This window comes from Trematomus bernacchii, unplaced genomic scaffold (genome assembly GCF_902827165.1).
Source record: "Trematomus bernacchii unplaced genomic scaffold, fTreBer1.1, whole genome shotgun sequence".
Classification (NCBI taxonomy): Eukaryota; Metazoa; Chordata; class Actinopteri; order Perciformes; family Nototheniidae; genus Trematomus; species Trematomus bernacchii.
Window position 1 is genome coordinate 4,032,049 of NW_022987705.1, and position 12,391 is coordinate 4,044,439.

At 44.8% G+C, this 12,391-nt stretch overlaps 1 protein-coding gene across 1 annotated transcript; it reads left to right on the forward strand.

The window, feature by feature from the left end:
* Positions 1-1,877: 1,877 nt before the first annotated feature.
* On the forward strand, positions 1,878-11,681 carry LOC117490459 (diacylglycerol O-acyltransferase 2-like). Its single transcript, XM_034140213.1, has 8 exons — positions 1,878-1,952; positions 2,369-2,452; positions 2,593-2,700; positions 7,085-7,155; positions 8,619-8,823; positions 9,337-9,511; positions 11,160-11,344; positions 11,418-11,681. The coding sequence occupies exons 1-8, from the start codon at positions 1,925-1,927 to the stop codon at positions 11,570-11,572; spliced, it is 1,011 nt and encodes a 336-aa protein (XP_033996104.1). The 5' UTR covers positions 1,878-1,924; the 3' UTR covers positions 11,573-11,681.
* Positions 11,682-12,391: the final 710 nt, after the last annotated feature.

Consider the following 12,391-nt stretch of genomic DNA (forward strand, 5'->3'; position numbering starts at 1 on the left):
TGGAGACCGCCGGGACATTCACACCCATCCCCACGTCGTAGCACAGCAACCCAGCTTTCCGGGTGTCCCCCGGACTACGGTCGGCGGATTTTGTCTTCATTCGGCACGACGCCCAAAGCGCCCCCCCTGGGGCCCCCTTACGACGGGCCGTTCAAGGTCATACAACACGGGGACAAGAGCCTGGTGGTGGACGTTGGTGGCAGACCTGAGACCGTGTCCGTCGATAGGATTAAGCCTGTCGGGGCCGTCCTGCCATGCCCCGCCCCCCGCCCCCTGTGGGGATGCCCTCGCCCTCATTGGCACCCTTGTCCTCGCCTGCGGCCCCGCCCTCCTCGGCCCCTGTGGTCCTTACGCGCTGTGGTCAGGTGGTCCTTCCTCCCCGACGCAAGGATTTTGACTATGGGTGAATTCTGGGGGGGCTTGTGTGGTGGGTTTACATAATTCACCCACGGAACTATGGGTGGGGGTATTGCTCCGCACGGACATTTGAGTTAACAGGACTTCCTGTTTTAGCTGGTTAGTTTTCCCGGGCTTGTGTTTGTTTACATGCTGTTTTCATGTGGAATAAACGACTAGCTTTGTCCTTTGACACACCGCCTCCGACTCACGTCTCTCGGCACTACAAGGGAACGATTGTTGTTCAACTAAAAACCGAGACTATATTACCAATATGCACAAAAACATAACAAAGTGTCATTTATGAGAATATTACAGAATCTTTGTAGGATGTCATGGAAGATAAAATACTATAAAGTATCAAATCAGCTCGACATAAACCCGTAATCCCATGGGTGTCACAGAAAAGTAGGCTAAACTGCCAGATGAATATTGGTGCAACATTTTGATTGGACTGTAACTTAAATACCAATTCAATTCAATAAATAAACTAAGACCTGACTGAGAGAGCCTTCACTTATAGTATTGGCTTATAATGCAGTTTATTTGTATGCATAGGGGGTATGGGAAATATACATAGGCATAGAAATGTAGTTTTTTTTGGGGGGGGGGCAGTGTCACATGACCAACTAGCCAATACATTGTCTGTGTGAGGCAGAGACGCCCCCTAAAGTCCATAGGGGTTTGAGGACAGTTCAAGTTGAATTTAAGCAAGATATTAAAGGTGCTTCCTCATGTCAAATCAATCCCTTCATCATGTAATAAATAATAATAATAATAAATAGCGCTGTACAGCGATGTGTACGGGTCAAAGTATGTCTGTGAAGGGTCATCGCCTTAGACACCTGGAGAAAGTGCACACATCTATCAGTGATTGATTCAACTCTATTCACAATGGTCAAAGGAATTTAACCTGAATTCCTACAAGCAGTGGTGAAAGACAGAGTTTTTATTTAACAGGACATATTAGGCTCATGTTCAGGTTCATATCAGTATGTATTGTCTCTACTGTGACATGTCTCCATGCTTTAATGTTCAAAAAGCTCTTTATTTTTCTCATACTGCCTGTGCTGCAGCACCTCTTTCCCCCCTCTGTCTGAAACCAGAGCCCAGTCTGCTTTGTTGTGATTGGTCAACTGCTTACAGATGTCCCGCCCCTTAGTCTATCACGTACGTTTCATGTGTTGAAAAAAATACATGTGTGTAGGTTTATAAGGAGAGAAATAGATAATTCTACTTTTGTTGTTTGCTTTTCTGTTATGAAGTTGAATAATACACGGTTTAAACGTTAGCACTTTGGCCACTAAAGTGACCAACAACAAAAGAGCCTAAAATTAAACTATGTTATATCCCAGCACAGATCTGATATACAAGTATCCAACTATCAGACTTTTTATCTTTTACCTTGCTTGCTTGTGTGTCAAAGTATCGGGGGAGTGGATATGTTATCAGCTGTTTTACACGATCTGGGCAAAGTGCATCCTGCATGTTGTGCATTTTCACAAACGGCTGATCTGCATCCATTCAAATGAACTCTGGAATAGACTCTAATAAAGGTAATTTTTTACATTTCACGCTCAGCAGTTTTGGTCAATAATGTTGTTCCTAGTATAATTTAGAGTTGGTGAGAGTCCAGGTGTTCTGCAGTAGTCCACAAGTTTGGCTTATATGTTTGTATATGTGATCAAATTGACACTGTCTAGTTTAGCCTGTCAGCTTGTTCCTGAGTAAGTTACCTGTGAGTTTTTAAGCGTATGACCTATACCTTAAAGAAGATTAAAAAGTGCTCATTACTGAAGCAATCTGATCTCTATCTTAAAAAAGACTATCATAAATGTCTCAGATAAAGCCATTTTTGTTACATCTACAGGCGTAAAGTTCATGATGTATAGACCCATGACCTTTACTGAATGAAAGCACAGTTTTAAATGTCTTTAACAAATTGATGGTATGTATGGCCTCCTGGTTGCAGGGATGACGAAAGGAAAGACTAAGTGGAAGGCATTTTTAGAGGTCGTAAGTACTCTGCAATGGGTATCATCCTTTCTCTTCTTAGGTAAGATCCCACCACTTTGTATAAAATGACACTGGATGTTAATTCACAAGGGCCTCAATGCATTTGTAAAGCACCTCTGTATTCACACTGCTAATCTATGAATGTCTTGTACCTCCAACATGTGGACGATGCCTCTCCAGGAGTGGCCTGCACCCTCTTGATGTTTTACCTCATGTTCACCTCTCTGTGGCCGATCCCCACGCTGTACTTCGTCTGGCTGGTGGTGGACTGGCACACCCCTGAGAGAGGTAAAGGAAATAAAACCATTCAACACCCACGGACATGAAAGTTTAGTTTAGTTTATTTGTTTATAGTGTCGTGGACAGTCTCCATTTATCAACTGTTACAAACAACAGTAAATGGGGCAGCTTTAGCCGACATTGCTCATTTCCAGATGATAATAGACTTAAAATCACAATACATCAACAGCATTAGTTATACAGAAAGGATGAAAGACAAGTAGATAGAGGCGAAAGGATAAAAGAGAACAATAAAATGCAAACAACACACGTTAGTATACTATAGCACATCACATCACATAACAGAAACGAGGGGTCCATGATAAAGGTTCAAGGTTCAAGGTTCAAGGTTCTTTATTGTCAATCTGACATAGCTACAGAGTAATTATGTAGTTGAAAATCTTATGTCACAGGCTTCTCCAACAATGCAACATAATAACATAATAACAATAAGAGCAAGAGCAATACAAAAAGAAAAATAGTTATAAAATAAAATAAAGTGATGATGTGGAATAGTGCAGTACGAGTCTATATACAAGTTATTGGAATGATATATATATATTAGGTATTAGATACATACTACTGAGTAGCAGATGAATGTTTGAAGTTGTTTCAACAGTTCAATTTTTTAACAGTCTCACTGCCCGCGGGAAGAAACTGTCTCCGAATCTTCTTGTCCTTGCCAGGATGCTGCGGTAACGTCTGCCAGACGGCAACAGAAAGAACAGTTTGTGGCTGGGGTGATGGGGGTCTTTGATAATCCGTAGTGATTTCTTCCTGAGCCGCTGGGAGTAAAGGTCCTCCATGGATGGCAGCTCCGTCCTGGTGATGTGCTGTGCAGTTTTCACCACCCTCTGTAAAGCCTTACGATCGAGGTCGGTGCAGCTGCCGTACCAGGCCGTCATGCTGCCAGTCAGGATACTCTCTATCGTGCACCTGTAGAAGTTGCAGAGTATCCTGGAATCCATTTTGAACCTCCTCAACCTGCGGAGGAAGAAGAGCCGCTGTCGAGCTTTCTTGGTGATGGTGGTGGTGTGAAGAGACCATGTCAGGTCCTCAGTGATGTGGACCCCAAGGAACCTGAAGCTTTTGACTCTCTCCACCGTAGTCCCATTGATGGCGATGGGGGCGTGTCCCTCTCCCTGCTGCTTCCTGTAATCCACAATCAGCTCCTTGGTTTTGCTGATGTTGAGATGGAGGTTGTTATCCTGGCACCAAGATGTCAGGTTTTCGACCTCCTCTCTGTACGCCGTCTCGTCATCGTCTGTGATCTGGCCGATGACGGTCGTGTCATCAGCAAACTTCACGATGGTGTTGGAGCTGTGTGTGGCCACGCAGTCGTGGGTGAACAGGGAGTAGAGGAGAGGGCTGAGCACGCAGCCTTGAGGGGCACCGGTGTTTAGAATCAGGGTGGAGGATGTGATGTTTCCCACCCGCACTGCCTGGGGTCTGCCCGTCAGGAAGTTCAGGATCCAGTCACAGAGGGCGCTGTTGAGCCCGAGGTCTCTGAGCTTGATGGCCAGCTTGGAGAGCACAATGGTATTGAATGCTGAACTGTAGTCAATGAACAGCATTCTCACATATGTGTTCCTGTTCTTCGGGTCCAGGTGTGAGAGGGCAGTGTGGAGGGTGAGGGCTATGGCGTCGTCTGTGGACCTGTTTGCTCTGTAGGCAAACTGCAGGGGGTCCAGAGATTCAGGGAGGGAGGAGGTGATGAATGATTTGACTAACCGCTCAAAGCACTTCATTATGGTGGAGGTGAGTGCTACTGGGCGGTAGTCGTTGGGGCAGGTGATGATTGTCTTTTTCGGGACAGGAACGATAGTGGAATGTTTGAAGCATGTGGGGACTACAGACTGCAGCAGGGACCTGTTGAAGATGTCTGTGAACACCTCTGCCAGCTGAACTGCACACACCCTGAGAACACGGCCAGGGATGCCATCAGGTCCAGGAGCCTTGTGTGGGTTAACCCTTTTAAAGGATTTACACACATCTGCCCTATTTAAAACAAAAGGGCACGGCTCTTGGTCCCTCTGTACCTCCACAGCCCGGCTGCTCTCAAAGCGTGCAAAAAAACTGTTCAGCTCATCTGGGAGAGATGCGCACGCAGACACTCCCGCAGCACCCGCCCACATATTCCTAGTGTTACAGCCTTTGAAGTCAGATTCCACCTTCTCTTTGTACTGTCTCTTTGCATTTTTAATTGCTCTCCGGAGATCATACCTAGACTTCCTGTACTCCTCCAAATCACCAGCTCTGTGCGCGATAGTGCGCGCTTTCAGCTTGCAGCGCACATCGGAGTTTATCCAGGGCTTTTGATTTGGGAATGTCCGTACAGAAACCTTCGGTACCACGTCATCGATGCATTTCCCAATGTAGCAGATGACAGTGTCCGTGTGTGTGTTGATGTTATTGTCCTCAAACACACTCCAATCCGTAGATGCAAAGCAATCCTGCAGTGCTGCATCTGACTCCTCGCTCCATCGTTGTACTGTCCTTGTTATCGGTCTGTCCCTTTTAAGTTTCTGCTTGTACGCAGGCAACAACAGTAGTGAGATATGGTCTGATTTGCCAAAGGGGAATAAACATGGTCCAGTATGTTTGCCCCGCGCGTCGGGCAGCTGATGTGTTGGTAATATTTTGGCAAAACCTTCTTCATGTTGGCGGTGTTGAAATCTCCGGCCACAACGAACGCCGCATCTGGCCGTGAAGTCTCGGTCTTATCAATAATCCCAAACAGCTGATCGAGTGCCATGTTGTTGTCGGCGAGTGGCTGCAGGGGGACATACACTGCTGTTATCACAACAGATGTGAATTCCCTCGGCAGATGGAAGGCCCTGCATGAGATCATGAGGTGCTCTAGATGTGCGGAACAGTCCGATGAAATAATCTTCACATCTGAGCACCAGTTGTTGTTAGTCATTACACACACACCGCCTCCCTTACTTTTCCCCGAGTTAGCAGTCCGGTCCTGACGAAAAATAGAGAATCCATCAGGGACAATGGCGGAGTCCGGGATAGCGGGGTTGAGCCAAGTCTCAGTGAGAATAGATAGATAGATAGATAGATCGTACTTTATTGATCCCAAATTGGGAAATTGTTTTTGTTACAGCAGCATAAAAGGCATTTTACAATAAAACAAAATATACAAGAATAGAAATAAAATAAAATAAAATATAAAATAAAATATAAAATATACATGTCAAAATACAAAATAGAAAATATACATACAGATATTATATATATATACAAATATATATATATTCAAAATATATGGAATTATGGAGTATTAAATATGAAACAGATTATGTGTGAGTAAAATGTACAAGGTGGTTTTATTTCTAGAGAAACTATGGAGCAGAGAGTTCTCTTCCAGCCAGAGGTGATTTGTTGTACAGTGTTATTGCAGTGGGCAGGAATGTTTTCCAGTATCTGTCCTTGAGACAGGGGAGCTGCAGCAGTCTGTTGGAGAAGGAGCTCCGTTGACTGTCCAGCTGCAGGTGGAGAGGATGGGTGGGGTTATCCATGATGGACAACAGCCTGTTCAGTGTCCTCCTCTCCACCACAGCTTCAAAGGGTTCCAGCTTGATGCCGATGACTGACCCAGCTTTCCTGATCAGTTTATTGATCCTGCAGGTGTCACCGGCTCTGATGCTGCCCCCCCAGCAGACCGCAGCAAAGAAGAGTGCACTAGCCACAACAGACTGATAGAAGATCTCCAGCATCTTGCTGCATACGTTGAAGGATCTCAGCTTCCTCAGAAAATAGAGTCTGCTCATCCCCTTCTTGTACACAGCGTCAGTGTTGATCCTCCAGTTCAGCCCATTGTCTAAGTGCACTCCCAGGTACTTGTAGACCTCCACAACTGCCACATCCTCTCCCAGAATGCACAGGGGCAGAGGAGGAGAATTAACACGTTACAGTTCTTAATGTCCCGTTGAAAAGCAATCCGGCTTCTGAGTTCATCTAGCTTATTTTCAATGGATTGAACATTAGCCAGAAGAATACTCGGAAGAGGGGGCCGATTCTCTCGTTTCCTCAGTCTGACCAGCAGCCCGGCCCGGCATTCGGGCTTTGTCTTCTTCTTGCGTCTCTCAGGTAGAACAGCAACAGGTAGCCATGGTGAATCTCCATTGTCTGTCGGAGGGTTATTTTTGTCCACGAAGTTTCGCAATTGAAGAAGTTCTCTGCTATATTAAAGTACCCTCTTTGTTAGCTGTTCCTCAATATCATACTTCAACAAGGATATTGTATATAAAGGAGTGACAAAATAAAGCGGTAATAATAATAATACTATCGTAATATTGCTGTTTGATTGTATAATTGTATTGTATAATACATATATTGTTTACAGTTAGTGTGTAGTATTGAAATGACACACTCTGTCCACCAGGGGGCATGAAAACAACATTTGTGAGGAACTGGAGGGTCTGGGATCACCTCAGGGACTTTTTCCCAATCAAAGTAAGTTTGTATTTCACCGCTCTGTCAGATTTTCTGTTCCCATCTGATTTGATGAATCCATGTGTCATTAGTAGCATTACTATTTCCAAACAAAAGCATCCATGACCTTAAAATTAACTTGCAATTATCTGCTTTGATTCTTTATATATTACACTATATTTCACAAGTGCAATTAACCATAAAGACAAATAAGAAAGAAAATAAGCTATCTATTGTAAGTGCTGGAGCATTAGTCTCAAATGTAAGTGCTATTTATGGTGATAAAATATCTTTTAGATAAGAAAAAAATTCTTTGTATTGAGCATGTGCTTTTAAAATCTCTAATTCAATGTCAGGGTATACAGTTAAGGTTGTGTTTGGTTTAAAGGTCCCATATTACATTCTTTTTTATCAATATATCACAGGTCTCAGATATATACAAAACATGTCTCTGAAGTGTTTGGCTTGAAACACCAAACAGATCATTGCAGCATCCCATAATCCCCTCTGTTTCAGCCCTGTTTCAAAAGAGCTGATTCTCTGTCTGTTACTTTAGATGAAAATAAGGAGCCACTCCCCACGCCCCTCTGAGAGATATTTGGTTAAAAAGAACACAAGAGGCGCTTTCACACCAAGTACTTTGCCGTATTTAGTGCCGGCACTCAGTGCCCCGGCACTTATTACCCATCGCGTTCACACCGGAGTACTTTTCCCTGAGGGAAATGTATGCAAATGAGCCGCTGACGTCACTTCGTCTTCTTCTGCTTTGGGTTTACTGGCAGGCCGCAAACAACTTCACGGCGTATACTGCCACCCGGAGTCCCCGGCCGGAAGTCCCCGGAGTTGGGGACTGGCTTCAGTAGAAGCTGCTGGGACTCCCAGCAGCTTCTACTGAAGCCTTCCGAGTAAATCGCGAGAACGCCGACACCTCCTCATCTCCACCGCTCCCATGTTTTATTTTGTGTTGCCATAAGTTAGTCTCTCTGCGTTTGTGCACTGGGCGAATGCTAATGCTAATAATGCTAATGCCAGGATAATAAAATGGTGGCTCTACAAAACATTTCAGAGTTGTACGGGGCGTGGTATGCAATTCGCCCAGCCAATCAGAACTGGGGCACTTTTTTCCCCCAGGAAAGTACCATCTCTCAGCAGGCACTAAAAATGGGGGTAAAAGTTCCCGAGATTAAGTGCTCTTTTTGGTGTGAACGCGACATAAGGGGTACTAACGGAACTAAACGCGAAAAGTACGGTGAAAAGTACTCCGGTGTGAACGCGGCTAATGGTGGTCTAGGAGGAGATTCAGGTGATAAGGTGGGGGGGGGGGGTTACCTTGGTTGGTGATTGGCTAATGGTCACACAAGCCAAAAAATCGTCATGACATCGTAAAGTGGCCAAAATCTGATCAGCTCATTTTCAGACAGGTTTTTATATAAATGGATCAGGACAAAAAGAAGTCTCTGTTCATCCTAACTTTTCTTTCTCAGTTGGTGAAGACAGCCGAGCTGAGTCCAAACAAGAACTATATTCTTGGTATTCACCCGCACGGCATCATGTGTGTCGGGGCGTTCACCTGCTTTAGCACCGAGAGCTGCGGCTTCAAGGAGCTGTTTCCTGGGCTGATATCCAACCTGGTGACGCTGGCCGGCGTTTTTAAGCTTCCACTCTTCAGGGAATATGCCATGTCTACAGGTATTTATGTTCAACTAAAGGAGGTTTTTGAGACTGCAGTGCCAGTGGCGGTTCTAGACCAATTGTACTGGGGGGGGGGGGGGGGGTTACAATTATTAACCCCCCAGTTATTTCATGAGAGGGGGCACAATAAAAGCGGGTTAAAAGACAAAGACAGTATAAAGTAATTTTGTAAAATGAACATAAAATACAGTAATTGCCATTTGTTTTTGTAAAGGTATTTGTTTTGGTCATTTTAAGTGACAATTGAATTAAAAAACTTAAACAGTATTTGCTTTTATAAGGTAATGAAAAGGTTAATCTCCACTGTACATCCTGGTCTCTGATTTGATTTAGTTCCCAATAAATCGTAATATTGTAACCTTTTTTTTGGAGGGGGGCCACAGGGGGGCGTCCCTGGTCAGTGTTACGGGGGCACTGGCCCCTGTTGGCCCCCCTCCTAGAACCGCCCCTGGACTGCACACGGAAAGGAAGAACATCCATAGTTATTACTGTCTTACTTTGTGTGATCAGGTCTTCTTCCAGTCAGCAAGAAGAGCCTCACGCACCTCCTCACCAACAGAGGGAAGGGGAACGCAGTGGTGATCGTGATCGGAGGTGCTGCGGAGTCGCTGGCCTCGGCTCCTGGAGTCAACATCTTGGTGATGAGGCAGAGGAAGGGCTTCGTCAGGGTGGCCCTGGAGTTTGGGTGAGAGAAAACACACATTAAAGGTTCCCTATTAAACGTTTTTTCATCAATATATTATAGGTCTCAGATATATACTAAACATGTCTCTGAAGTGTTTGGCTCCAAACACCAAACAGATCATTGCAGCATCCCATAATCCCCTCTGTTTCAGCCCTGTTTCAAAAGTGCTGATTCTCTGTCTGTTACTTTAGATGAAAATTAGGAGCCACTCCCCACGCCCCTCTGAGAGATATTTGGTTAAAAAAAACACAAGGGTGCTCTAGGAGGAGATTCAGGTGATAAGGTGGGGGGGGGGGGGGGGTTACCTTGGTTGGTGATTGGCTAATGGTTACACAAGCCAAAAAATCGTTAAGACATCATAAAGTGGCCAAAATCTGATCAGCTCATTTTCAGACAGGTTTTTATATAAATGGATCAGGACAAAAAGTGAGAGAATCTTTTTTCCTGAAACGTTCAGTCTCTTTACACAGAGGGGACACATGTTTATGTATAAAAGACATGAAAACGTGAATTTTGCATTATAGGTGACCTTTAATACCAGCACTGGTGAATCTGAAACAATTTACTACACCGCCAACGACTGAAACTAGGTCGACAGCTACCTAACTTAAAATGGCGGCAGCACTTATAAATGTTTTCTGTTACTGTCCAAGTCTGTTCTCATTTTCACTCATTAACCAGTCCTTAAACATGAAGAGCCCATACCGTGTTCCCGTTGGTGTTTACTTCCTGTCCATCTTCTTCTGTTGATATATCTGACGTCCAGTACTCTGTATTTTTGTTTTTATTTTATTTACTGGGAACAGTTTAGCCATAGACTCTTGTTTTGGAGGGGGGGGGGGGTCAAAGCTTGCTGCAACAATAGCCGCGTTCACACCGCAGTACTTGTCCCACTTTAGTTCCGATATAGTTTCGAAATGTCGCGTTCACACCAAAAAGAGCCGGAACTAAAATGAGTTCATCAGAACCTTTTTTACCCCCTTTTCAGTCCCTGCTAGAGAGCAGGTACTTTTGTGGGAGAAAAAGGTTCCTATGTCTGATTGGCTGGGCGAATTGCAAACCACGCCCCGTAAAACTCCCAAAAAGTTTTGTGAAGCCGCCATTTTATTATCCTCGCATTAGCATTATTAGCATTAGCATTAGCCCAGCGCAGAAACGCAGAGAGACTAACTTATGGCAACACAAAAGAAAACATGGGAGCGGTGGAGATGAGGAGGTGTCGGCGTTCTGGCGATTTACTCGGAAGGCTTCAGTAGAAGCTGCTGGGAGTCCCAGCAGCTTCTACTGAAGCCAGTCCCCAACTCCGGGGACTTCCGGCCGGGGACTTCGGGTGGCAGTATACGCCGTGAAGTTGTTTGCGGCCTGCCAGTAAACCCAAAGCAGAAGAAGTGACGTCAGCGGCTTCATTTGCCTAATCCTTCCCCAGGAACTTATTCCGGTGTGAACGCGATCTGTACTTAGTTCATGAGAACTAAAGAGTTCTCATGAACTAAGTTCTCATGAACCTTTGTGGGAAAAGTACTGCGGTGTGAATGCGCCTATACAAGCTCAGTGTGTATTGGCCCCCTCTACAACCGCCCATGAATAGTTGTCAATATCATTTTTCTCACAGTTTGACAGTAATGTGACCTCTGATGATCTTCCACAGGGCTGATCTGGTGCCAGTTTACGCATTTGGGGAAAACAATCTCTTTAAGCAGGTGGTTCTCTCAGAAGGCAGCCTGGGGCGGAGGTTACAGGAACTGTTTAAAAAGATCATGGGTTTCGCCCCGTGTCTATTCGTTGGAGAGTACATTGGTATCCTGCCCTACAGGAATCCCATCACTACTGTTGGTGAGTGTTTCATCTTTCTGTTCATAAACATGGTGGTAGTTTTTTTGTATTCTAACACTCTGGCTTCTTTCAGTGGGAAGTCCAATCTCAGTGCCGAAGCACATCAACGCCACCGAGGAGGAGGTGGACCACTTTCATAAACTTTACATGGAGGCCCTCTCCAAGTTATTCCATGAACACAAGGTCAGCTGTGGACTCTCTGAAAGTCACGAGCTCCGGATCCTCTAGACCAGTGGTTCTCAACTGGTGGGTCGCGACCCCGTTTCGAGTGGGTCGCAGATGTGTGAGTGAAGAAAATAAATATATATTATTAATTTTTTCGGAAAAAAGTAAAACTTTTATTTTGAAGGTCCGATTTTCTAACGCTGTGCATGCAGTAGGCGTTGGACTGGAAGTACCAGAGACCATAAACGGGTTTGAAAACTTCTGTCCAGTAGTGATCATCTTCTCAATGAAACATCTTTGCTCATATTTTTTCGAGTCTTCTGGCCAATCAATCAGAATCAAGATTGTTGCCGGAAGTCCCCACGGAGAATAACTTTGCGGTAGAACCAGTGGCGGCGCCAGGGTATGGCTGGGGTAGGCTACAGCCATACCAAGAAATGGCTTAGCCCCACCTTAGCCCTACCATGAAAAGTGATGCAAATTCAATTAAATAATAAGCGAAATGCTAAATGTTGAGAACACGGATTGCGAAAATATACGGGTCGTGTCCACAGCACACAAACTGATCCTGCTGTAACAACAAGTGCACGTTACTGATGCAATATGGTTGAGACCATTCGGGCTTATGCTATAAGAGGGGTGCAAGGAATAGTCTAAGTAGTGGGGGAGTTTTATACACTAAAGGTGTGGAAATTCTCTGGCGTTATAATATCAGCGCGGTCAGATCAAAATGCCTCCGAATGCAATTTGAATAGACCTACAGCCAATCAGAGCAACGCAACGTTGGATCTGCGTCATGCCTTATTGATTGAGATCAATCGAAACCGCCATTCAGTATCCCCATTGGATCTTCAACGTGTACTATCATACGTCACGTTCACA